The sequence below is a fragment of the Patagioenas fasciata genome, chromosome 14 (assembly GCF_037038585.1).
Source record: "Patagioenas fasciata isolate bPatFas1 chromosome 14, bPatFas1.hap1, whole genome shotgun sequence".
In the NCBI taxonomy this organism is placed as follows: domain Eukaryota; kingdom Metazoa; phylum Chordata; class Aves; order Columbiformes; family Columbidae; genus Patagioenas; species Patagioenas fasciata.
This window is the reverse complement of record NC_092533.1, coordinates 19,593,448-19,605,972: the sequence shown is the minus strand read 5'-3', so window position 1 is coordinate 19,605,972 and position 12,525 is coordinate 19,593,448. Positions and strand designations below refer to the sequence as shown.

General features: G+C 47.3%; 1 protein-coding gene across 1 annotated transcript in view; it reads left to right on the top strand.

Annotated features, from left to right (window-relative positions):
* The window catches only part of FGF18 (fibroblast growth factor 18), a 72,118-nt gene extending 59,807 nt beyond the window's left edge, over nt 1-12,311 (top strand). The window contains 1 exon segment of the mRNA XM_071814893.1: nt 11,982-12,311. Coding sequence (XP_071670994.1) covers nt 11,982-12,248 — 267 coding nt within the window. The 3' untranslated portion in view covers nt 12,249-12,311.
* Nucleotides 12,312-12,525: the final 214 nt, after the last annotated feature.

The following is a 12,525-nucleotide window of genomic DNA, read 5'->3' as shown; positions in this document are numbered from 1 at the left end:
TTGCTTGAAAGGGGCTTGTAAAACCTCACAACTTCGGGGGCTGAATGCTGAATTTGCAACAAAACCATGACCAGAATTAGTGGGGTGTTGGGTTTAACAGCATATGTTTTGCAGATCTCTTTGTGACATGTTCAGCCGTGAAGTATTTTGACTTGGCATCTCATGTGAAAGCAAAACTTGACATGGCTTTTGCTGGATCTTGTTTTGGACTGTAGTCTGGTCCCTCATATATGGTGGGATTGGTCCTTTTTTAAAGTGAACCATTGCCAGGATTTCGCTCCCTTGGGAGTTTTTTTAGTTTAAGTCATCTAAATAAACACCTTCAATGGAACCTGGCGCCAAGCAACCTTGGAAACTGTCATTCTTTGAACAGGGACCTGATCTGAAACCAACCTCAAGCCTCCGAAAGTCATGAATCAGGACCTGCAGGATTGCAAAGGTCTTAAAAGCAGTGAGACGACAAAAGAAGTTTTCTTTCATTTGAGCAATTGTCATTTTCTGCATTCATCTAATCAGGCTTTTTCCTGCAACCAGTGTAAAACATTTTGCGTGATTGTTCTGAAAACTTAGAAGCTGAGATTCTCATGAAATTAGAAGCAGAAGTGGAAGCTGAAATCACCAATCACCCTCCTCCATTCTAAGCTCCCAAATACCATGAGGCTTTTGGTAGCACTTCCACCTTTCACACCTGCTCCTTTCCGATTTCTGGGCTACCTGAAGTGTCACATTCAAGCTTTTGTGGATGCTCGTGGACTTTGTACCATCTGGTTCACTTGTTGCATTTTCAAATCTGTACAGGGCTGGAAATATGTCAGAATTCCCCAAGGAGGGGTTGCAAGATGTCATGATAGGGATGTTGGTATTGATGGTTGCAGGGTATGTGGGCACAATAATTTGTCATTTTGCATCTTGGGTGTTACCCGGCTTTTCCAGGAGTCCTCGCTTTGGGTGGCACAACTGTGTAATGATCCCCAAAAAGCTGTTTGTAGTTGAGCCCAGGGTAACTGCTTTGCAGTGTCTATTGTGCTGGGGCTGCCTTGGCACAAGTATGGATGGGCTCCCACGCTGCAGTGGCTCCTTCAACATGGCAGGAGCTCTGGCAAGCTCGCTGGACCTTTGCAGTGTCAATATTTGCTCTGAGCAATAGGCCTCTTTATGGTTCTGCATTTGGGAGGGTTTCTTTACAGCAGCGTTTTGCACAGAAGTCTCTCTGGGGGTGGGAAGGAGAGGGGAAAATGCCGTAAATGTGGGGACTGAATTTTGTGGAAGAGGTTTAGGTGTTTTGCGGTGATGTGGGGTAGCAGGTGGCTGATCTCGGTGGTGCAGGGAGAGTAGAGGTCATTTGGAAGTTCTGTGTGTTCAGAAGAGGGAGAGGAGTTTGGTGGCTACTGATAAACCCTGGATGACCTCAAGGCTTGGGAAGGACAGGTGAGAGAGTTTACAGAGGGAATGGGGACAGCTGGGGGACACTGGTGGTGCTGGAGCTCACATATTGCACAGGATGTTGAGGAGGTGGAAGAAACCGGCTCACATGGAGAAGATCCTTTTTACTTCACAAATGGTTGGACTCTGCATCAGTTCTTCACAGATCATGGCCTTGGGGGATGGGGAGGAGGGGTGTAAGTTTGAAGTTTGAATGCCAGAGGCCTAAGTGCTGAGCCAGAGGACTGCGGTGTTCGTGGCATGGAACGAGGAGAGAGGCTTATGCCAACACATGGACCATGTACCAACGTCCTCTGTTTGCTGATGAGTTGTTAGAGCTGCGAGTCACTTTACCTGCATGGTCTGATGGATTTTAGGTCATGAGTTTCGTAAATGAAGTGCATCATTAAGCACATTAAAGCCCAGACTGTGCTGCTGGGGTTGGATTTGTATTTAGCTGCTTTGCCAGGCAGAATCACAGAACAGTTTGGGTTGGAAGGGAGCTTCCCAGCTTCCCCAGTGCCCCCCTGCCATGAGCAGGGACATCTTCACCAGCTCAGGTTGCTCAGAGCCCCGTCCAGCCTGGCCTGGGATGTCTCCAGGGATGGTTCATCCACCACCTCTCTGGCCAACCCGGGCCAGGCTCTCACCACCCTCAGGGGCAACGATTCCTTCCTCATGTCCAGCCTGAATCTCCCTCCTTTAGTTTCAAACCATCACCCCCTGTCCTGTCACAACAGGCCCTGCTCAAAAGCCTGTCCCCATCTTTCTTATGGGCCCCTTTTAAGCTGTCACCCCTTGTCCTATCGCAACACGCGTTTACAGTGTTCGTTGGATGTCATGTAGCATCTTATATAAGAATAATGTGAACATTTAAGGTCTATGCCAAGTCTTTCTGTGCTACTGTCAGTTCTTGGCAATCTCTTAAGTGCCCCGGGTGGATGCTGATTCTCTCAGGCTGGGCAAGGACAGGAGGTTTGGCTTTAATCAAACTGGGGGTAGAGGAGCTGTGAACCCTGTGAGCAGGGAACATCTGGTGCTTAATACATAATCTCATGGGGCAGGCCAGGTGGTCAAGAGGTCCTTGTAACCATGTTTTAGCCATATATGAACATCTCCAGTTAACTTAAGCTTCTCAGCACAGCCACAATGCTTTACGTGTTTGCTCTAAAATAAAGTGAAAGGTCCTTTTGTTTTAAAAATATGTATCTTCATGGGAGGGAGTCACAGAGCTGCAGATGTGAGTGTTGGACTTTATCTCTGGGTTGTGTCTGGTCACCAGAGAGCTGTGTGACAGGTTTATGGATTTCTTGTGATTCCGCTTTAGCAAATTTAATTGGAAATTCCTAAAAAGCACCAATTCTCTTGCTCAAATCAGAGTTTTGCAAAGTCAAGGTTCACGTTGTAGACAAGCTTGACCTGTAAAACTTTTTCTAACCCTGTGTCTGGATGCTCTATATCCCTTTCTAGGGGAAAAAAGTTGCCACCTTCTTGAAAGCTATGTGTCAATTTAATTTAATCCTTTCTGTGTTTGAGAAGCAAGTGTCACCATAAAGCTGCTAACATCCTGTCCCCTGTGTTTCTTGGTGGCTGCAGCTGTGTGTCATGTTGGAATATTTCAGTTCGCTAAGGTTAAATGTTAATTACAGTTGTTGAGAGGGGATCCGTGAGCCCCAGTCATGCCTCACTCTGGGCAGAGACAATGTGCTTTATGTGTCTTGTGCTGACACTTGTATCAGGTTGAATTTAATTGCTTTTCTCAGAGCATCCTATCTCCCAAGTATGATTTTTCTTGGTACTGGACATCTTTAAGATCAGGGTGATGTCTCTTCTAAGTGTTATGTTGCAAATACATGCATGTATTTAACTCACAGCGAGCAACAAGCAGTGCAGCCTTGTCTTCCTCAGCTGGATGCAGGTGAGATGAACATTCAGGTGGATCCTGTTTCTACTTGATGCTCAGTTTGGTTTTGGAGATGAAGTGAGAATAAAGGCTAATTTTGAAGTGGAGAATAAAACCTATGCTCTGACAGCAGCAAGAGATAGCCCGTTTGATACGGCCATTTCGATACATTTAAGGTCAAAGAAAAGTAGATCTTGCTTAAATATTTTTTTTTTCCTTGACATTTTCTTGCATTGTCTTTTGGATATTTAAATATATTAGGTTTTCCTAGAGGAGGACAAGTCTCAAAAGCCGTGCACTTGTCGTACACAGAAGGAAGTTTGTTGTTCACAGGCTGGAACAAATCTTGATTATAATTTTTTATGGAGGGCACTTGATTTTATCATGGATTTATCTTTTTTCTTAGTCATATAATTTGACACGAAGAGAACTAATGCCATCCCACAGACAATGAATGACCTTTCTTGGTCCTAAATTCCACTGGTTTAGACTTGGTCCAGGGAAACAAGTGACACTACCAGAATGCCAGCTGCATGAGATAGCACTTGTTTGAAATGATAACTTTAAATTCAGTGTGTATGTTTGTTTAATGTGTATAAACCTGGGGTTCACCAGACCTGCTATGAGGTCAGCAACTGTTACAGTCCCATATTCTGGCTCCACTCGTCATCTAGACCTGAAGTTTCAAACTTTTTTCTGTGGTGCCCCAGGTCCCTATATAAGGAGTTTAAGCAGAATGTGCTGCTGTTCTTATTTGGCTTTTATAGAAGGTTCAGGATGGGCCTGTGAGTGTCGGTGGAGGCTGAAAATGTCTGGGGTGAAAGAAAACACAGCAAACCCATCAGTGTATGTAACCAGAAGCTTGTGCTTTGTACAGCTGGGTAAAAATGCCTTCCCAGCCTTAACCGTAGTTAGCATCTAGAAACATATGTGCAACTGGATCAGGTAGGTGCAGGTAATGGTAGATGTCTTAGATGTGCTCAGATGTCATGTCTGAAACCTGCCTGTTGCTTCACATCTCCTGAAGCAGTACCTTCCAATTGCAAGAAACCCACAGTTCCTACATTTTCTATTGGTTTCATAAAGGTTATTTAAGAAGTGATTGATGTCTCCTATCATTAATAGTAAGTACACATAGTTCTCTGAGAAGCAGTTAGGAATTTCAATTAAACAAATGTACATTTTGCCAGGTGCAGCCAACCTCATTTTCTCTAATTAGAGATATGTGCCGTCGTGCTGGCGGTAACTGTGCCTGTGGTGGAAGGAGCCAGTTAGGAGACACATCCTGGTGTAGCCTCAGCCTGGCTTGCTTCATCCCTTTTCATCTCTGTATCCGCCTGTTCATCCTGGGACAAAATGCTCTTCCAGAGCAGTGTGAGGGTTCCTGAACAGGTATTATTAGAAAAGTGGAATTTTTGAATGAAAGGTAGAAGGAAACAAAATTTTTAAATGCTTCTCTTCATTCCTTGGTTCTTGCAGCTTGCTCTGTGTCCAGCACAAACAGGGACAGGGCTCTGCAAAGCCTGTAGGTCCCATCTCAGGCATGCAAGGCCGTACCCATTTTTTGGGATGTACCCCCAGTGCATATGGGCAGGTGTGTGCAAAAATGGGCAACACTGCACTGGGTCTCTGAATGGAGATGTACCCTCTCTTCTGACAATCTCCCCTGCATGGGTTTTGTATTTCTTCCCTGGTTTCACTTAGATGTCCTGTATACATAATTAACCTTTACGCTGTGCTGGCAGACACTTTTATTGAACTGCCCATCATGATTCCTCAGTATTTTTCTCGGAGGATTGTGCAGGTTCAGAGGCCAGAGAGCTGGAGGAAACGTGCATGAAGCTGAGTAACCCTTGGCAGTTATAGATGCAGCTTTTCTGATTTTCTAAGAGGAGCAAGAATGTGCGTTTGAGTCAAGAGGTGTCTCTGTGATTAGGATGCCTTGCCATAGATCCACGATGCTGAACATCAGGATGCTTGTGATAGATCTGCCCCTATAATGCCTGTAAAGTGCACAGGGATGACTGGGCCTAGCTTACCAGCAGCCGGAGCGCTCAGATTTGCTGTGCTGCAAGGGGGTAATATTAATATTTCTGGTGGCTCTGGTGGCTGCTGTACCCACCTCCTTGTCACATCTTCTGACCTACCTTTCGAAGGCGTACCTTTGAAGGGGGCGAGGTGACAGTGCTAAAAGTTGTGACATTAACTCGTTCCTGCCCTAACTCGGGATTTTCCGAGCCAAAAATGCAGAGTGAGTCTGAGCTCTGACCTTGAGCTGAGCCTGTGCAAAAGCACAGAGAAGTAATATGCTTCCTGAAAATCCCATGTCATGGGGTACACACTGTGTAAACAGCTTTAGAGCTTTATAGGGCGTATCAGTGACGCTGGGTGCACCAGGCCTTGATCCGCAGCTGGGGATGCTTCAGGAGTGGCTCACTGAGGCTGCTGAGCCGCACATCTCCTGAAAACCCAAGACTTGAACATTGTTACTGCTCTGAAATTTAGGAAATACAGGGCAGGATTTCTCCTGTATAATGCAGTGTGTGAATCGATAATAATAGTGACAGTATCTGAGGGAAATTTGCAGCAAGCCTTTGAAATAATTGCTGAGCTCAGTGGGTGACCCTGTGCCTGGGGGTGGCGTGAGATCCAGCACCAGGGGTTGCTCAGGAAACTCCTCTGTCTGAATGTCTGTGGAGGGGAAAGGAGGGATGTAGAACAGGTCCATTTTCAGGGGTTTTCATTGAAAAAAAACCTAGGTGTGCACACCTCTTGGAAACCTTTTGCTTCAGTGGCAGCTTTCCCTGCTCCAGGATTTTTAGGAAGACTGGGCTTGCTTTCCTTGCACAGAGAAACGATCCTTCTTGTATGGAGAGCTGGTATCTCCACAATTTGACTGTGAGCATGGGGGGCTGGACTTGCGGAGAGGTGATAGTTAGACAGGAGAGTCATCTCTGCTGAGTCTCGCTGCGCCCTGTGCCAAGCCAGCATTCGTGGGTTGTCACAGTGGTGTTTCCTACGGTTTGATGTTCGTTATTTGCAGCGCATCACCAGCGCATTCAGGTGCCTGACCCAGGGAGCTTCTAATTGCAGCACTGCTTGAGGAGGGGGGGAAGCGTTTTACATAAGCTTAGCTAACAAGAGCTTAACACAGCACCACTCGTAGGGCTCAATTTGTGCCCTGATCTTTGCAAACAGAGAAACCTTTCAGTCTTGGAGGCATCTCTCCCTGCACCGCAGTGTTACCCGAGCGACTTGCGTGAGCTTATTGTTGCCATAAAAGCCGAGTGAAGTTTGGATTTACCGGTGCCCACTGAGCCAGATTTGTGAAGCATAAATGAGAAAACCTGCCCTGGCCTCCCTTTCCCATAAAAAGCTGCTCAGGTGGCTTAGTGGGACAGGCTAATGGGGAGAAGGCGGAGGCAACTGCTGCACCTGCTAATGCTTTGGCTGGGGCTGGTGGCACAGAGGCGGCCACGAGGTCCCCCTGAGCAGCAAGCTGTTCGTGCCAGGAATGCCACGCTCGGAGGAGCTCTCCTGCTATGACAACAAAGGGCCCTTTGATCCTTTCCATTTGGAGAACTTAAAACGAGAAAGCCAAACTACAATAAGACCAAGTTGGGTCATAAAAAAAGGAGAGCAGGAGCACCAAAGCACTCCGGAGTGTAATTGTAGAAGCAGCAAATGCTTTGGCACTTAATTCTCTTTTATTGTCAGTTCAACATGTTTCACATTTAATACCGGAGAGCCCGTCACCAAATGCTCTGCGCAAACAATCTGGTGCTGCTCCTCGGTAAGCTTGGGGCACTTGGGGAGCCCCTGGCTCCAGCTCAGCTCCTCCAGCTCCACGTGGAGTTGGCCAGTGGTGTATGAACAGTCCCATGCTCGAGATGTCTCCCAGGTGGGAGCCTTGGGCGGCTGCTGCCGCTCTAACCCTATCTGGGAATTATTTCTGTGCACAGAACTGAGCTGCAGGTTGTCACCTCTGCGGTGGCTCAGCCTTGTTGCACGGCCAGGCAGCAGCTCCCAGGAGCAAAACTGGCGATTTGGGGGTGTCTCATCACAGGCCCAAGGAGGTGCTGACTTGAAGAGAGCCCACGACTCGCACAGGAGCAGAGCTGTGCCTGTGTGACAGCTCTCGCCCTGCTCTGAGCAGGGAGCTTGGCTGGAAACGTTGCTTGTGGGATGGTGGTGAGCAAAACGCAGGAGCAGTTTGTTCCCACGCATGTGTGGGACATCACCTGTGCCTGCCCTGCTCTGGGGGTGTGATGGGGATGCGGGACTGGGTATGAGTCCTCCCCCAACACGTGGCAGTGCCATTGCGCTGGGCCAGGTGACTCCTGCGCAGCTCTGAGGCACTCAAGAACTTGTCTTTAAATAAAGAATCAGTTCAAAACATAAAACCTTCGTGTTTTGAAGGGCAAGCGCTCTGCAAGGTGCATCCTGACAGCTAAGTATGTGTGAAATGCGGCTTGGCAGCATCTCCTGGCTGGCGGCAGAGGGTGCAGCCCCAGATCGTCAAGCGGGCGCTTGCACCAGGAGCTCCTGGGGAGGCGGGAGCAGGGAGTGATGCTCGACCAAAGCCGTCTGCCGTCCCTCTTCCATCCTCCTCTCTTTGGAGGAGCAAGAGCATGGGTGACAGACCCAGTGAGTGTTTTGCTGCTGTTTAAACGGGGACATGATTTGACCTTAAGTGATGGGCATCTAGTGAAAACAAGGTCACACTTAAAAATCATTCTAAACCCTTATAAATTGCATTTTCCCCTAATAGATTACCATGGGTCCAGCTCTCTGTGGTGTAAATAACATGTGCAAGTGATTTATTCTATTGGGGATTAGAACAGATGCTGTAAAATCAACTTGTAAGTATTTGAGAATAATTTGTCTGTCTCTGATGTGTCTTAGCACGTACAGGAATGCTCTGTTTGGGGAGGTGAGGTCCTTATCCTGATTTATCTCGGGGTACTTGTAAATGTTACTGTAATTTCATTTTATCAAATCATTTAGCTCTTCCTCTTCCAGAACAAAGTTCTTTTATCTCATGCACCTTGTTTACTTCAAATTAGCCCTGAGGTTGGCCCGAAGTTGCACCTTGTTATTCCTCCAACTCCTGTCTCCGTCTTAAGCTCTGTCGGCAAATTTGAAGGTATAAGTAAATACTTTTTTGTTATTAATAGAATAACTTCCCCCTCCTACATGCACGCTTTCTTTTCATTCCAGTCTTCGTTTTCCATGAGAACCTGACATTGCAGGACAAGTGGAAACCTCTCAAATTGCATGAAAATGCCTTAATTCTCCTAGCAACAAGGTCAGGGCTCAAATCCAGGACCTTTCCACAAATGTGGGGGAAATGGCCCCTCCAATTACCTGCTTCCCCTGCGGTCCGGATCCGGTCGGTTCATCAGCACCTGGATTTGGGTGGATTTGAAACTCAGCCATGGTATTGTTTAAAAATTCTCAATTCATTGGAGAAGGGTTTGTAGTGGGCTGAGCCCTGAGAAACCTGGGGCTGGTTTTATGGCTTCCCATTGAAACCTGGTGGAACCCCATGGTGTCAACTGATTTCCCCCTTCCCCACTCATGTGGCTTTGATCAAACCCAGGGCTCGGAGAACGACCCCCCCCAGGAACTGCAACCGCTGAGCTTTGCCCAGTTCTGCCATTCATTAATGTGTTTGTGAGCTTCCAACTGTCAATGATGAAATTCGGACCTTTGTGCCTAGCCTGGTGTGGAGATTGCTGGTCCTACGGCAGAGCTGCCTTTGCCCACATACAGGGGGCACATATAGGGATCACAGACCCTGGATTAACATTCTTGATACAGAAGCTGCTGTGATCTCCCCACCCTCTTAATGGGACCCACATGTGGTAATGAAACCTTTGGGCAGGATAGTGCATTAATGATTTTAGGGTAAACATCACACATTGTTGCACCAATAGAACTGAAGCTCTGCTAAAGGTATTAAGCCAGGGAGGGATGGCTGGTCCAGGAGGCTGGTGATGATGGTGCTTTTCCCCTCTTGTTGCCTGTGTGACTCCAGCTTGGGTTGTTGCACCTGATGGTTCCCATCTTGCAGCTCCATCAGAGCATCTGATACTGTTTAGTTTGCATGGAGAGAGTTGAATAGTAAGCATAGCAGTAAGCATAGGCCTGCAGTACTGAAAAACTCATTATTTGACTTCAGCGTGGAGTTGAACTGGGCTGATACTATGATGGAAATCCTTCCTTTGGCTTTGCTGAGCACTAGATTGAGTCCTGTGTGATGCTCTGTACTGTGCTTATCTGTGTCCAGAATCCAGCTCTGGGTCTGTTAGTCTAGATCTCCAAGCTGAGATGAATCCTGTGTGGTGGGTTGAGCCTGGCTGGACATCAGGTGCCCACCAAAGCTGCTCTATCACTGCCCTCCTCATCTGGACAGAGGAGAGAAAATATAACAGGAGGATCATGAGCTGAGGTAAGGATAGGGAGATCACTCACCAGTTACCATCATGGGCGAAACAGACTTGACTTGGGGAAATTAGTTTAATTTATTACCCATCAAATCAGACTAGGATAAAGAGATAAAAAAAAATCTTAAAACACCTTCCCCTCGCTTCTCAACTTCACTCCTGATTTCTCTGCCTTCTCCCCAACTGCAGTGCGGGGGGACAGGGAACGGGATTTATGGTCACAGATTCACACATTGTCTCTGCTGCTCCTTCCTCCTCAGGGACAACTCCTCACACTCTTCTCCTGCTCCAGCGTGGGGTCCCTCCCATGAGACAGTTCTCCATGAACTTCTCCAATGTGAGCCCTTCCCGCAGGCTGCAGTTCTTCACTAACTGCTCCCTTCACTGACCTTGGTGTCTGCAGAGTTGTTGCTCTTACATATTCTCACTCCTCTCTCTGGCTGCTGTTGCACAAGGTTTTTTTCCCCCCTTCTTAAATCTGTCATCCCAGAGGTGCTACCACCATTGCTGATGGGTTCATCCTTGGCCAATGGCAGGTCCATCTTGGAGGCAGCTGGCATTGGCTCTGTTGGACACGGGGCAAGTTTCTAGCAGCTTCTCACCAAAGCCACTCCTGTAGCTCTGCTACCAAAACCTGGCCACAGAAGGCAAATATACCCTGTTTGCCAGCATCTCCAACCAATGAGCGGTTGAGGAGCTCCCAGCCCACAGCAGTTATGTGCAGGTGGGTTTGAATGAGGCTGCATTGAGAAAAGAGTCCCGGCAGGGTGGATGGGGAGCAGTGCTCAGGAGCTTTTGACCTCCAGCTCTGCATCTAATCCTGGCTCCCTCTGTGAGGAAGAAAGTCTTACGAGGAAAGGCTGAGGAAGCTGGATCTGATAAATATCTCAGGGTGGGTGTCAGAGGATGGAGCAGACTCTGTTCCGTGGTGCCCAACGACAGGATGAGGGATAACGGGCGCAGACTGAAACACAGGAGGCTCCATCTGAACATGAGCAGAAACTTCTCTGCTGGGAGGTGCCAGAGCCTGGCCCAGGCTGCCCAGAGCGGGTGTGGAGTCTCCTTCTCTGAGCCATTCAAACCCGCCTGGACCCACCTGTGTGATCTGCTCTGTGACCCTGCGTGAGCAGGGCTGGGCTGGGGATCTACAGAGGTCCCTTCAACCCAACCAGGCTGGGATTCTATGTGATTTGGTGATTTAGGGACATGGTTGCCTAACCCAGGTACTTGAGCTCTGGGTGGCTTCTTTTAGGCTGAGATTGAAAGATGGGGAAAGAGGGAGGACCACGTGCCCTGGGCCACCGGAAATGAGACCCTCTTCCAACCAAAACCCATCCCTGAAAGAGCAGAGGTGTAAAACCGGGCACTGGTGGGGGAGCTGTGGTGGATCTGGTTGCTGAGGACACTGCTGCAGTGGCATGGGGACATGGGTGGGATGCCGGCCTGTCCAGGGAGACAGCCCTTTGTACCATGAGTGCGGCTCAGGGGTGTGAGCAGGAGCCGGGCCCTGGGTGTTTGATGTAGCTCTGAAATCACCGGCTGTGTCTGGGGACTGGAGTGGGGTGAGGACCCTTTGGCACCGCTCGGCTCATCCCCAGAGCTCCACGTGTGGTTCCTTGGCCGGGTGTCACGCCTGGGATGCTGTGGTGAGAGTTTCCAAAGCACTGGGAAGGCTTAGACTGAGGCTTGTAATCGTTTTAGTGGGATTGGGGTAGTCAGGGATGCAAGCCCATAAGGTATTTCGGAAAGCATATCAAAAGTAAGTGGTAGAAGCAGCAATGCTGTTTGACCCGTATGAGATTCTGATGTTTTTAGGTTTTTTTTCTGTTTCAGTGTGATGTTTCCCTGGCATGAGTTCAATTCATCCTCCTTTCCTAATGGGAAAAAAATAAAGCTAAATGTCTTGCTTTGCTTGCAATCGAAGGAGTTGGGCTGGATAAACTTAACTGTTGTCTTTGAAATTTCTTACTCTCCTTGGATAGCAGTGTTTAAAAAAAGAAAAAAAAGAGAAGTTATGACCTCATGCTTTCGTGCTTTTTTTGAAAACCCATTTCTCTTTAAGCTGATGTTTGTTACAGTTCCTATTAACAGCGTTTGAACCAAAAACAAGGTCCAGATGTGATGATTTTATTTGTGCCAAATTGGGTTTTGGTCACTGAGCTTGCATTTGGATAATGAATTCTTTCTTTCTTTCTTTCCTTTTTCAGCCTGATGGCACCAGCAAGGAGTGTGTCTTCATTGAGAAAGTCCTAGAAAACAACTATACGGCACTGATGTCAGCAAAATATTCAGGCTGGTATGTTGGATTCACCAAAAAAGGGAGGCCACGGAAAGGGCCCAAGACCCGGGAAAACCAGCAAGATGTACATTTTATGAAGAGGTACCCAAAGGGGCAAGTGGAGATACAGAAACCTTTCAAGTACACAACAGTCACCAAGAGGACTAAGAGAATACGACCCACCAACCCCAGTTAAAAATAGGCAAAAAAGTGTCACAATAATAAACCACAAAAAAAAGAAAAAAAAAAAACTGCACCAGAGGAATATTTTTACATTAAAAATAAGGAAGAAGCTCTATTTTTGTACATTGTGTTTAAAAAAAATAAAAATAAAAAAAATTAATAAAAGACTAGATGGCAAACGCTGGGGAAAAGCTGTTAGGGATTTATTGTGACTTGAAAAACAAAATGAACTGCTCTATTTAAATTGACTTCTTGTTGTTGATGACACACAGGTGCTTATTTTGCTTTTT